General features: G+C 44.2%; 1 protein-coding gene across 6 annotated transcripts in view; it reads right to left on the bottom strand.

Annotated features, from left to right (window-relative positions):
• pcdh7b (protocadherin 7b) overlaps positions 1-6,584 on the bottom strand; it is a 125,548-nt gene extending 118,964 nt beyond the window's left edge. For 4 of the 6 annotated variants that reach the window (XM_074623030.1, XM_074623029.1, XM_074623033.1 and 1 more), the window contains exon 1: positions 2,621-6,583. In XM_074623030.1, the coding sequence (XP_074479131.1) occupies positions 2,621-5,698 (3,078 nt within the window). In that variant the 5' untranslated portion in view covers positions 5,699-6,583. Of the gene's footprint in view, positions 1-2,620 lie in introns of all 6 variants that reach the window. The other 2 variants (XM_074623031.1, XM_074623034.1) reach the window with 1 other exon arrangement.
• Between the last annotated feature and the right edge of the window lie 8,013 nt (positions 6,585-14,597).

Here is a 14,597-nt window from a genome sequence, read left to right on the forward strand (position 1 = left end):
TTTCCACCCCGACCCCCCTGAGTCCCTTGTGAAACAGTAGGGGCCATTCTCTACGCCGCTAACAGGGCCGTCTTTCTTGTGCCTGTCTCTATCTCTTCCCAGAGACGGACAAAAAAGAGAGGGAGTGGTGAAAGGGAAGGGTTTTGTGGGCGAGGGAGTGTATATGGGCACACAATGAAAAACATCCCTCATCATTAATCTTACACATCCCTCACTTGTGGCCACATGTGTGTAAAAACACATTTAAATATAACCTCTGCAATAGGAATAAATCTCAAGAAAGAAACTAAACTCTAAGAAAAATACAAATATAATGTCACTGGTACTCCCACTAATCCAGATTTTGCACAAATTGTTCCCTTAACTGGGGGAACACGAGTGCCCTTGAGTGTTTTATTATGTCTTTAAGCTGTAGTGGCACTTATGTGACGGCGGAATATTTTCTCGCCGTCCCTAAAATCGAGAGCATGACCGCTTCGCTACTTTACTCTAATACAGAGGTGGCTGTTTAATGTCACATAATCGGAGCACACAAACACACACCTTCTCTTCAATTAGCTCTCTTGTGCGACCATTAAATTTCACCCCTTTTATTCACATCAACATAATGCATCAACAGTGAGTATTTACTGAGCCCGTGGGATATAAAAGGCAATTTGAATACCTGCTAGCTATTGTATATTAAACACCTAACAGGCCACAATACACATAGATGACATTGCCCAGTAGACCAGTAAACACTTGCTTCACTATTACAATTTAAATGCCCCAAAGAATCACAAGAAAAGACTCTTTGTGCATTATGGTTTCTCCCATGACACTGCCTGCTAACAAACGCACAGTCCATAAAAGTTACCACAGCATTAATGTAGAGAGTAAATAAATAATTATATAAGTGGAGCATAGTGACACACAATACATGCTGCTGCCGCAGCAGCAAATAGAGTGCCCTTTTAATTATGCAGGAGACATCCGAAAGCAACAGCACTCCTCACACTCTGGGAAGCAGCTCAGTGAATACACCATATTAGAAGCTGTTAGAGACAGAGCAGAGGGAAGAGAAGAAGAAGTAAAAAAGGGGAGTGAAATGATTTGAGGGGAGTAACAGCAAGAGGGAGGGGGAGAGGGATATAAAGAGATGAGTGGAGATTTAAGAAGAAACCGCTGCAAGTAAAAAAGGCAGAGAGCACCATTGTAAAGGGTATGATGTGGCGAAGGCTGCAAAAAACGGAGAGAAAAAGGAATACAGAGGGGGTATGCAAGGCATGCAAGGATGTACTACACAGGGCCGAAGGAGAGTTTGAGGGGTGACAGTGGGCATTGAATAATAAGAACGTGAACAAAGAGATACCTCGAGTAAAAAAAGAAAGAGGAAATCAAAAACCAGAAAATGGAGGGAAAAAAGGTAACAATCCAGCTGAGAGAAAACAGCACTCCAGGTTTTCTAAAAGTGTAGTGCTGACACCAGGTAAAAGAAAGATCAATAATTCATTAGACTGCCACGGAAAACACATAAAACAATAGTGTTCTTTTTCCCTGAAAAACGCAAATCAGCTGACTTCATTATGTATTAACTTTGTTTCTTGCTGTTGTTGCACATCACAGCGGGGGGGGGGAAAACAGCCAAAAAAAATATATATATATAAACTGAACTGATAAAAGCCCACATTTGAATATCACATCATGCCACCCACACCTTTTTTTTCTCTTCCCAGCACTGCAAATGGAAGATTTACTGGGAGGAAGAAGGAAAAGAGAAAAAACACAAAGCTGGAGCTGGAGGGTGTGGAGGAGAGTGGAAGAAAAAGCAGGTAGAAGATGGCAGACATTTATATACGAGGGAGCGGATAAAGGGAGTAAAAGGAGACGAGGCACAATATGGGAGGTGGTATAAAAACGTCCAATTTCGCCGCGAGGTCAATGAATTGATGCAGACCCCGAAGTGCGGAGGAATGTTAATATGCCTTCCTGGCCAGATGTTCATACTCAAGCCGTGACTGTAAAACTGACTCACAAAGCCCATGTTTGTGCTGCATTCGCCCTACATCTACCTTTCTCTCTTTTGTGTTTTCTCTCTCTCTTTCACAAGGCGGCCTTGTCACAGACAAGAGGTGCAGGGCAGGGCTTGACATGGCTAAGGGGGTGGTGGGGGGGAGTTTAGCCGGCCCCTGGCGTGCTCCCCTCTGGGATAAAATAACTGCAAACCAAACCCTTATGTGAGCTGTCTACAACACTCCGACACATATTTGCGAAGGTTAGCAGATGTGACACCGCAGACGGAAAAGGCAGCCTCAACACATGCCGGGATAAAAGGGGGGGAAAAAGTTGGAACGCGTTTGATCGAGTGGTAACAATCCCCCCTACCCCTTCGTAAGCTAATCTAAACCTTTCTCGTCCCTTTCAATATCACATGTGAATGGCACTCCAAACCAAAACAGATCAATGCCGCTAACTTGACACACATTAGCACCATAAAGGCAACAAGACTACTGAGACTAGCCCTGTCAGAAAGCATTATGGCGGAGAGAACGCTAAGAGGAAGAAACAGAAGACATTTAAGAGTGGTGGAGGGGGGGGAGAAAAAAAAAAAAAAAAGGAACATGGAGACGTGTCTTCTTACCTGTTTGTTGTACTTGTTGATAGTTTGACTGCTGTATTCAGAGCAGTGGTCAGATCCAAGGGATATGTTATCTCCGGTGCCAACAAAGGTGTTGGCAGGGGGCAGGTCCTGAACTGCCTGGTGCTTTTTTCCAGCTGTCGGCGACTGCGGGTGAAGCTGGACAGTGGGAAGCGGCGAACTGGACTTGTAGTGCCGTGCCAGATCTGGGCTGCCCGGCCCTCCGTTGACCGAACGGTAGCGGCCCATGCCGGGACTGTCCGACAGCTTCTCGTTGACGCCGTCGTAGCGCTGCCCGTTGGGTTTGGAGGCCTCTACGGTGACGATGCTGCTGTAGAGCGGCTGTTTGGACTTCTGCTTCTTCTTGTCTTTCTTGGGCTTCTTTGACTTGTCGTGCTGCTGCGGCGTGAAGAAGTCTTCGTGGTCCTTCTTGCCGGCCTCGTAGCCATTCTTGTTCTTTGGGCGGCAGTAACGGGCCATGACGACGATTAAGATAATGAGGATGACCGTCATGATGCCCGAAACTACTCCGATTACAATGCTTAGCCGCTGTTTGCTTAGATCATAGTTGGGGTCACCGGCAATGTTGGTGTTGAGGGACGTGCTCAGGCTCTTAGCCACCTGGGTGTCCACAACTGTGGAATTGGACAGTGTCTCGTTAACGTACACGTGAACTAGCGTGGTGGTGCTCTGTGAAGGCTGGCCACTGTCGTTCACCTGGACCACTAGTCTGTGGAGGCCGTAGTGCTTCAGCTCCAACTTCCCCACCAGCGAAATGACCCCGGTGCCCCCATCGATCTCAAACAGCCTGAAGGGGTTCCCCCCAATGATGCTGTAGGTCAGGTCTGCGTTGATGCCGGTGTCGGTATCGGTGGCTATGACCGTTCTGACTACTGTTCTGATGTTACTGGATGGGGGGAGGAGGGTGTAGGAGCTGTTGATTGGGAAAGTGACAGTTGGTGCGTTGTCATTTTCATCCATGACAAAGAGAGAAACCGTGGCGGTGGCCGATCTGGGAGGATCGCCGCCGTCCACGGCCTTGACGCGGAACGTGTATGTGGTTTTCTGCTCCCTGTCGAAGGACAGGGTGGAGAAAATAGTCCCAGTGTCGTTCTCGATAGAAAAGATTTCCTCCTCCTCCTCGATGAAAAGACTCATCTCTGCATTTTGGCCTTTATCTGCATCAATGACCGTGACCATGCCGACCGGGCTGTTTGGCTCGAGGTTCTCTTTGACGTAGAAGGTGAACACATCCTGCATGAACTTTGGTTCGTTGTCGTTCTTGTCCGCCACGAGGACGACTACTGTTGCGGAGCCCTGTAGAGTGCTTCCGCCCTTATCTTTGGCTATCACTTTGAATTCATAGCGCTCCGTTTGCTCTCTATCCAGAATGGTGTTTACTCGGATGTCTCCACTGTCTGCATCGATAGAGAAAATCCCATTTACCGATGAGTCTAGGGAATAAGCTATTTCAGCATTCTTCCCACTATCTGCGTCGATGGCTGCCACCGTTGTCACCCTCTCGCCGGGGGCATTGTTTTCCGGAAACGACACCGTTACTACATTCTGGCTGAAGATAGGAGGGTTGTCGTTGGTGTCGCCCACTTTGACGATAAGAGAGTTGTTGCTCGCCAGACTGGGGCTTCCAGAGTCCACAGCCACTATGACCACATTGTATTCCTGCTGGGCCTCATAGTCCAGCGGCGCAGACGTGTGCAGGAAATACTTCTTTTTATTCTGCTCGCCCTCCATCTCGCTGGCCGGTTTGAGCTGAAAGGGAACATCCCCCACCACTGTGCATGTCACAATGCCATTCTCCCCCTGGTCGCGGTCCGACACCTGAACCAAGGCGATGGGTGTGTCCACCACCACGTCCTCTGCCACGTTGGCTATGCCATCTTTCAAGAAAATGCGTCCAATTTTCCTTATCTCAATAGCAGGGACGTTGTCGTTCTCATCCTTGATGTTCAACACCACAGTGGCCTTGTCCATTTTGGGCGGCTGGCCTCGGTCACGGGCCATTACCGTGAACCTCAGTTGGCTCACTTCCTCGCGGTCGATGCGGTGCAACACACTCAGCCACCCCGTGCTCTCGTCCAACCTCAGCAGCCTCCTCACCGACTCCGTGGCCGCCCCGAACACATACTCGATTTGACCGTTAACCCCCACGTCTGCGTCGGCCGCCTTCAGCTGCAGTATGGGGGCGCCGGGGGAGCTGTTCTCCGGCAGGTCGGCCTCGTACACGCTCTTCTCGAAGCGAGGGCTGTTGTCATTCACATCGGTGATCATCACCCTGAGAATGGCCTGGGAGGAGCGAGGGGGATCTCCTCCATCCCGGACGCGCAGCGTGAGCTCATAGGAGTCCCTCTGTTCCCTATCAAGGGCCCCTTTAATGATGAGCTGGGGCTGCTTCTCTCCATCAGTGGTGTCAGCAACTTGCAGTTCAAAGACACTGCTCCTGCTCGCCCCTTCCTCGAACCTCCTCTTCCCGTTGAATGAATCCCCATTGGAGCCCAAGCGCCTGAGGTTCTCCCCATTGTCCTGGATGAGCTCATATCGCTCTATTCCATTTCTGCCAAAGTCTCTGTCTGTGGCTGTGGGCAGCAGGTAAAGAGTACCAATTGGTCTGTTCTCCTCCACAGACAGAGTCAGGACAGGGGATGGGAAAGAAGGGGTGTTGTCATTTATATCTAATATGATGACTTTCCCCTCAAAGAGGTCGACCCAGCTTTGAGCTGGACCTATCACTGACACTTCAAAATCTATAAAACACTCATTCTCATCGAATATCATCTGGCACTGCTGCAGTTTCTCGCGGTCTATGCGCCTCTCGTTGGTGGTGAGCTCACCTGTGATGTTGTCTATTTTGAAGAAATCGGAGCCCGACTCCAGCGTGAATGTCACCTCGCCGGAGCCGGCGACGATGCCCAGGTCGCCGGCCACGTTGCCCACCCGGACATCGGCGGGTCCCTCCTCGGCCAAGCGGTACCTGAGCACTTGCTTGGCGGCGGGCTGATGCACCAGCTGCAGGATGAGCATGCAATAGTACAAATAGTCCACTGCACCACCAGTAGTCCTCATTGTTCTCTCCTTCTTGGATAAAAAAAAAAAAATGTCCACTTTAATTTTTTTTTTTTAAAATGTCCCAAAAAAAAAAAAATGTAATCACTTACTGGAGAGTCCCAAAATGTGCGAAGAAAATTTCATAATCGGAGACTTCATCATCCGGGAGACTTCATTTCATCCTCCGGACGCCTTCCTACATCGCTCCTGCTGCTGCTGCAGTGCAAAAGCAGCAAGTGCACGGAGCTCTCTCTGCTCTCCTCTGCTCTCCTCTGCGCTTTTTTTTTTCTTCCTTCCTTCCTTCCTCCAGCACTGGATGTTACTTTCCTTGTTATATAGTTAAAAAAAAAAGGCGCAATGATATCAACAACTCACCTCGGTGCGCTCCCACAGATCTTTGGATTTCATGCGCGTAAAAGCCAAAAAAAAATGTATAGTCCGAGCATCATATCAGCAGCAGAAAGTGCTCACAGTCTGTGGTTAGAATCTCCTCTTTTTTTTTGGATGGTGAGGCTGCAATATTCCTCAGTCCGACGATATATGTCCATTTAAATGCCCGCGCAGTTTCCAAAACTCTCCGATATCTCGAGGATGTGAATATATGAAGCCAAAATTACCTGTCCGGTTTGCTGCTCTCTTCTCTTCCTCCAAGTCACTTGCAACGACAGCACAGTTCTCTCTTCCTTTTTTGCAACTCCACAATGCAAAGGGAAGAAAAATCAAAACAATTATATATCCGATGCAGCTTATTATTATTTTTCTTTTTTCTTTAAGGAAACGTTTTGGTTGAATTCCTCCTCAGTGTGTGTCCAACCACATTCAGCCTCGTTCTTGTTCCCTCCTCACCTGCAGACGCGCCGCATGTGTTGGCAGCACCCTATCTGCAGCACTCTGAGAGGGATTCACAAATGATATTGCAGTCTCTCTCCCTCTCTCTCTCTCTCTCTCTCTCTCTCTCTCTCTCTCCTCCTCCCTACCGGTTTTCTTCTCCCCCTCAGCAGCGCGCACGTAAACAGGGTCGGACTTGGTCTGGATCTCCAGGTCCAGACACCAGCAGACAATATTTGACAAAAAGAGACTAGAGGAAGGAGATGCTTTATAATAATAATAATAATAATAATAATAATCGTTTTTATGATCGTTTTCTCTCAAGACGTGGATCGGCACTTTGTGAGCACAGTTCGGATGCTTCATATGTATGCTTTTGTGGTCCTATATATGTCGAGACATCCGATAAACAAGACTATTTGAATGCATTTTAGAATAAACATTGGATAGTATTATAAATTTCATTTTGTAGTAGTAGTGGTGATGCGGGGATTGGCTTTTTGCCGCAAGAGATGCCTTTGCCAAGAAGCTTAACTTTTACGCACAACACAAGTTATGCTTTTATTATGATATGCGATGGTTCCAAATCTCCTGTCCACCTGTCTGTCTTGCAGCAGCTGGATCGTCCGCTACAGGACAGAAGACACGGGACGCTGGCTGGCTGTGTGTGTCAGTGTGCGCAGTGCTGTGGTTTCTCCGTGGTTACTAATATGAATGCGTGTGGTCGCCAGTGGCTGTGCTCTCTCCTCTCCTCCGGCACATACATGCATGCAGCGGTGCTCGGTGTCTTTCGGTGTGTGTCCTCCTATACCACATACTGTTATAGTCTAAGTACTTGTGTGTGCTGTGTTGAGCAAACATGCATGTGTGACAATCATCATGCGTAAAAATCCTCCCCAAAGGGTGCACTGTGCTGTGTAAAGGTGAGCGCATTTTTGCAGGAATTCACATCTACTATGCGCATTTTGCACTGCTGTGTGTTAAGTGCAAAAAAAAAAAGAGAAGAAACTTGTGCTTTAATGCGCGTGCGTGAGGATATACCCTCCTCTAACTTGGATGCTCTGCTGTTTTTAAATATATGTATATAAGGACAGTGCGGTGATCTGATGTTCTACAGTGAGTGAATGAGTGAAGGAGTGATGGGCAGAGTGGGAGAGGAGAGGAGAAGAGAAGAGGCAGCCAGTCTCAGCAGCTGCATCTTTCTCTCAGACTGCTTGTCTGAATTCCAGCAGTGGCTGTATCCTTGCTTACTAGCGCCCTCTATCGTCACATTAAAATCAAACCCCCCTCAGAAAGACTGTACATGTAAGTACAGCAGATATAGGGTACATCCATGCATGTTGTAAGCCTGGACGTGCATTTTTCATCCTTTTCATTCATTATATTCACTCAAAATCAAACTTTGTAATGCAAAATAATAGATAAACACAATAATGGTTGATTATAGTGAGGGTATATAGTTTATTATAGGGAAGGTTATGTGTTCTTTAATAAATGGTAAATGGACTTGCATTTATAAAGCGCTTTTCTAGTCTTCCGACCACTCAAAGCGCCTTACACTACATGTCAGCATTCACCCATTCATACACTGATGGCAGAGGCTGCTAAGGTGCCAACTTTGCTCATCAGGATCTAATCTAAATACTCATTCACACACCGGTGGCTATGCCTTTGGGAGCAATTTGGGGTTAAGTGTCTTGCTCAAGGACACATCGACATGTGACCCGGAGCAGCCGGGGATCGAACCACCGACCTTCCGATTGGTGGACAACCTGCTCTACCCTCTGAGCCACAATCGCCCTGAAGCTGGATATGAATGTAGTGAGGCCAGGGCCAGCTCTAGCCCTTTTGGTGCCCTATAAGCAGAATTCGGATTTGGAGCCTCCCCGCCATCTGGGATATTTTCATTATAATAAAATGTGAAAATACTAGATATCTGCACCTCTTGACATATGTCCGTCTATCGATCTTATGTCCTGACCCGGCAGTTGTGATGCACATGTGTAACCGGTGGACTTCTGCGCTGTGTTGGTCAGATAGTAAAGACGCCGTGACACCGTGATCTCTTTATAGTTGGCCTCTGTTTATTCTCTGATAAACACTATAGGGAAACAGAACCTCCATGTTAAATCTATACTGCCCACTCCAGCTCCTCTTCCACAGGATAATTGTACAAAAAAGGCAAAGGGGGATTTATAGTAGGGACCACAGAAGAAGAATTGAAGGAGGACGGGCTCTGAACTTATTTACATACACACTCACATATTCTGGAGTTTGGAGGTTCTCCCAGTCAAAATGAACTGTAACCAGATCCATTTTGTGTAATTATAAAAACCAGAGAACAAGATAGATATAGGGTACATAATGACCCTGTTACACATGGCGCGGTGTGCCCCCCCCCCAAAAAAAAACCAGGGCCCCCAGAAAAAGTTTCAGAAAAGAGAGTTAAAGAGGCGAAAAGTGTATTTCTTTCTTTTTTCAAATGTGTTTGTTCATTTGTTACCTCAATGCAGAAAATGAGGAAAGGCGCCGACCAGCATTTTTTATTATTTTTATATATTTACTTTTTTTTCAGATAGGGCGACCAGCGCCCCCCAGAAGGTGGCGCACTAGGCGACCACCTATATGACCTATGCCGTAAGCCAACCCTGAGTGAGGCAGTTTTGATTATCACAAATTAAAATTGTATGTTTCTATCACAGCTAAAACTTCCCTCAGAATGATAAATATTACTATGTTTTTGTTCAGCAAATGTTATGCAATTTAACCCCATTGGGTACATTTAGTATGATTCATGAGGAATAAGGTTCACACAAAGAAATCACTGGGTTAATCCAGTTTGGGTCAATGTAGCGCTTGACCCATACCAGTTGATTGTTTCGATCCAGAGTCAGTGTTATTTTTATATTTTTTAGTTATTGTTGGGTTATTTACCCAAACTAAAATATAGCCATTCTGACCCAGTTTCACCTTAAAGGAACAGTGTGTAGCATTTAGGGGGATCTATTAGCAGAAATGTTTTATTTAGTGTATAATCACTTGAAAATAAGAATTGTTGTGTTTTCATTACCTTAGAATGAGCCATTTAATTTATATCTACATACGGAGCGGGTCTTCTTCATGGAGCCGGCCACCATGTTTCTACCATAGCCCGAAATGGACAAAACCAAACACTGGCTCTACATAGGGCCATGCGCATTTTTGCGTTTTCGTGTTGGACACCATAGTTCTCCTACACGCTTGGCACTAGGGAAAAGTTTCAGTTGGTTGCAACCTGCAACCGCACCGCTAGATGCCGCTGAACCCTACACACTGCGCCTTTAAAACTGGCACAAATGTATTGGAAGTTGTACAAAATGATGTACATATGACATTAAAACGGCAAAACAATCAGTAACAAATAGTTACATGTGAGTTTAAAAAGTAAATTATAACAGTTTGCGACCGTATCATAATATACTACAGTGGTTAAAGTAAAGTAGTAAGTAGTATATGTCAAAAATAAATGAAACACAGTCACACTGATAGTCCTCTCTTATTGGAAATTTTGAATCAACCCTGAAGGCAATTAAATAAAAATCAAAACATCCAAAGATTCACATTCAGCATATGGTTCTTTCTCCACAGCCTGATATGCAAAAGCCAGTATGAATCCACTGCATCAAACAAGAAATAACAATCACAACTCGGCATGTGTCCCAAGGCCTTCAGAAATAACCACATACAAATGTGGAGCTGAGCTCGTAGGCGATTCTGAGACAGTGTTTACTATAAGAACCATGAAGATCAAGGCTACACAATCATCACTGAAAATCATTATCATTGCTTTTGTGTAGCATCGATCTCGCTCTGAAGTGGATGAGTGGTCCAAAATGATGCTAGGGAAAGCACTCGACGCCGTTACAAAGACCTCATCTGCGAAAACGATGTGTTTTGAGAACGAGATGTTATAAAAAAAAAAAAAGTGAATCATACTCCCACGCAATGAGTGATAGCACAGAATTAAAACAAGTCCTGATAAGAGGTTATACATTATTCCCTTTTTTTTTGTCCCAAAAAGTCATTTTCTGACTGAATCTTTTGCATTTTAAACATCTAATGCAAATGTTAGGTAATGACTGGATGGATTGCAGATTACAAGTGTTAGTATATTAAACTGGTAGAGAACATATTTTACAACTTAGCAGTAGACTTGGTACCATTTTATTCACATACACTGAGAAGCTAAAACTAATTACGGTGGTTAAAGGTACCCTGTGGGGTTTTTGTGTTCACAAAAAAGGTATGTTTACTGAATGTGTTTCTTTCCAACACATTGGGCCTCATGCAGGAAGCGATATATGAACACATTTCCTCTTACTTTTGTCCATATCCACAGTTATGTCTTATTTTGTTAGTACCCATTGATTTCTGGGATTCACCAATATTTTCTTATTTTTGCTTTTCTCTTAGGTAAGAGAACATTTTAAGTCTACCACTCTTACCAAGATAAAAAAAAACCATCTTGTTTTGACAGTCCACAAATTGTTTGTGCAGTGCAAGGAAACATACATTTTAAATTTGAGGAACATAAAGAAAACACATGAATATCATAGTCAAATTTAGATTATTATATGTTTTAGAGTAATTTTAACGATTGGATTATGAAATTTGATGGCTAAAGAAATACTATTGGTCCACTGATCCAGTTAAGACTATAAAAACCCTTGGATGATATTTTGTGCGAGCAGCTTCTAAATGGCTTACTTACTGCTCTTCAAAAAGTATATGTAAAAAAAAGTAATGCGTGAGTTGTATAGATCCCACAAAATCAATTTGTATGTAATCCACGTAATCGTGAAGCAGCAAGTATAAAGAGCGACGACCTCTGCGTAGGGAGGAGGTTGGGCTGGGGTCCAAAGACACCAGAATTTCACCAAGGAAACCGCTGTTCGTACCCCGTGTGAAACCAGAAGTCGACGTTGATTTATTTGTCATGTAACTTCTGTACTTATGTTACATCACTTCCGGAGTTATTTTAACCCAAACCACGATCTTTTCCAAAACCTAACTAAGTAGTTTTGTTGCCTAAACCTAACCAAGGTGTTTCCTGTGAAGACTGAAGTTTATTTAGAAAAGACGTATGCATGTATGCAAGTAACGAGCGGCACATGTGTCACATGTCGCTTGACATTCGTAGGAAAACACACAAAAAATGAGGAATCACTTTTTCCTAAGATATTATACGAACTGTTGTGTAAGGATACGTTGGTTTAGGTTACAGTCACCAACTATCCATCACAGGAAATGGTGTTCACAAAAACATTGCTCCATCGCTGCTAGTGGTCAAAAACTCCACAGGATACCTTTAATAAAGGGAGTACAACTTTTTTGATCCTGTTCACCTGTCAATAAGACATCATGGTGTGCAAGAACTTTGTCAAAATAGTCACTGTAGAATGCTACACTCAAGACACAAAGGTTGGTCAAATAACTGTGAAAAGAATGACTTATTTCTGAATCTAGTGATTGTTGATGAAGGCCTAATTATAGGGATGAACTCAGAGATGAGATCTAGCTTGGCCGCCACCATTATGACTCTGCGTGGAATCTCGATGCTGGCGATGATGGAGGAGCTGGTGGTTGGATGTTGGCATCGGGAGCTGGAAGCGGCACACTGCAGATGCAGCTAAGTGGATTGATGAAGGGGATGTTGGTTAGGGGTTGGCTTTAGGTGAGGGTAATATTAGCTTACCTTGATCGGATTGGTCTAACTGGGATGGTAGTTGCCTCTTAAGAAAAATATGTTAATGGTTAAAAGACAAGAGGTGTGGCCTTCCACTGGGGAGTAGATAAGAAACAGTTTTCTTCTTCTTTTTTGACTGACGCTGCTCTTGAAATTTGAATGCTGGTGATTTGGCCAATGTTGAGCTCTTTTACATGTCTCATGTTGCTTTGAAAACTCACATTCAAACCGCGTGACTGCAAAGTCCTCCCTTTGTGACAGAAAAATCCTGCTAATTGGCATTCAGCTGTGACGGGGTTACCACAATGTTAGCAATTTTCCAGCAAGCCATCAGGTATTTTTTGTCTATTTTCTGAAGAGATTTCAGATGACACAACCAAAATTGAATGTGACTTTGAAATGCTGCATGTTCAAGCATTTCCACAATGAAAATAGAGATTATGCATATTGTACAGAAACAAACAAGAAATCATAGATACAACTGCACAAAAGCATATTTTATGATAAACACGCTTTACTATTGGTATAACATGAGATGATGCTGATTCCCATAGAGATCTCATCTGAAAAGAGAGGCCACGATTTTCCAAAGAAGTTGGACTGTGTAGAAGTGAAAAATAAGTGTGAAAGTTAGTTTTGAGAAATGTGAGAAACGTATAACTGTAAGACGAAAATCCTGTGACTCTGAAAATGGTTCATTTTTGCACCATCCTCCATCTAGTTTTTATTTTCAGCCCATCACAAAAGTTGGGGAAAAAACTATGCATGGCAACAGTTGGACTATGGATTCAGGATGCATAAATCTCCTTAATGGTCTTTTTCCAATTTTTGTATGTGCATTAATTGTTATCTAGACATTAATGTTATGCCACGATAGCTGGATTACTCTATTCTTCAATCCATAAACATTTACAAAGAAATTCAGCACATTTTCCTCTCTGTTGAGAGAGCTGCTTGGACTGTTAATAACACAGTAAATAGACTCTGTCGCTTTGAAGTGGGTGCTTGACGGATCACGCCGGTGTGTGTTTTTTCGTTGGTGCTGAGCCACCAGGTGTTCGGAACTTGGGGGTGAATGTACACAATTAATTATGACTTTGCACTTTGCAGGTTGTGTCTAGAAGGTAACCCACAGGTTGTGAAACTCTCATGAGATGGTTAAGGTTAGGCATTGACCTCGACTAGGTAAGGTTCAGCATTGACCTTGAGTAGTTAAGGTTAGGCATTGACCTGAAATGATTAGGGTTAGGCATTGACCTCGAATAGTTAAAGTTAGGCATTGACCTTGAATGGTTAATGTTAGGCATTGACCTTGAATGGTTAAGGTTAGGCATTGACCTGAAATGATTAAGGTTAGGTATTGACGTCAAATGGTTAACGATAGGCATTGACCCCAAATGGTTAAGGTTAGGCATTGACCTTGAATAGTTAAAGTTAGGCATTGACCTTGAATGGTTAGGGTTAGGCATTGACCTTGAATAGTTATGGTTAGTCATTGACCTCAAATAGTTAAGGTTAGGCATTGACCTCGAAGGGTTAAGGTTAGGCATTGACCTCGGAGGGTTAAGGTTAGGCATTGACCTTGTATGGTTAAGGTTGGGCATTGACCTCGAATGGTCAAGGTTAGGCATTGACCTTGAATGGTTAAGGTTAGGCGTTGGCCTTGAATAGTTAAGGTTAGGCATTGATCTTGAATAGTTATGGTCAGGATAGGTCATCGGGCAGCAAGTCTCGCAAGAGTTTTTTGCAATCGGTGGGTTACCTTCTCAACACGACCTATTCTGCAGCAGGAAACAAGCCTACATTCCAAAAAAGTCAAGAAATAGTAATTTCCATTAACACCAAACCAGAGGTTTTGTTGAGTTCTTCAGCATCTGTTTTTTTTATTGGACTGTAATTAACACTTCCCCCTTGTAGCTATTTGCAAAGTGAAGATAATAGAGCTATTCCTGTCTGCAGTGTGCATCTATGAGCGTGAAATGGAGGCATGAAGATGTGGTTGAAAAGCTTTAGACAGTGCCTCTTAGTGAACTACAGTCTCTCCTATCAGAGTGTTGTTAGTACAGAAACCGCACACGCTCTTATCAACATTCTGCCAACACCCCCTGATGTTAGAGGAATGAGCCTAACCCCTAACATAGCATCTATGTATGTCCTTATCTTCCTTCCTGCCTTCCTGTGTGCATCCTTATTGCATGTGTGGGTGCAAGCATTGATTCACACTTCCGATACATATGTGTAGGTTCTCCCTTGTATGCTGTGTGGATGTGTGTCACTATCCCTAGTTGAGCTTGCGTGGAGCCCGCCGCTGTGTATTATCTGCATTGCACGCCCTCAGGAGAGAAATACAACCATCCGTCAACA

Source organism: Sebastes fasciatus, chromosome 22 (genome assembly GCF_043250625.1).
Source record: "Sebastes fasciatus isolate fSebFas1 chromosome 22, fSebFas1.pri, whole genome shotgun sequence".
NCBI lineage: Eukaryota > Metazoa > Chordata > Actinopteri > Perciformes > Sebastidae > Sebastes > Sebastes fasciatus.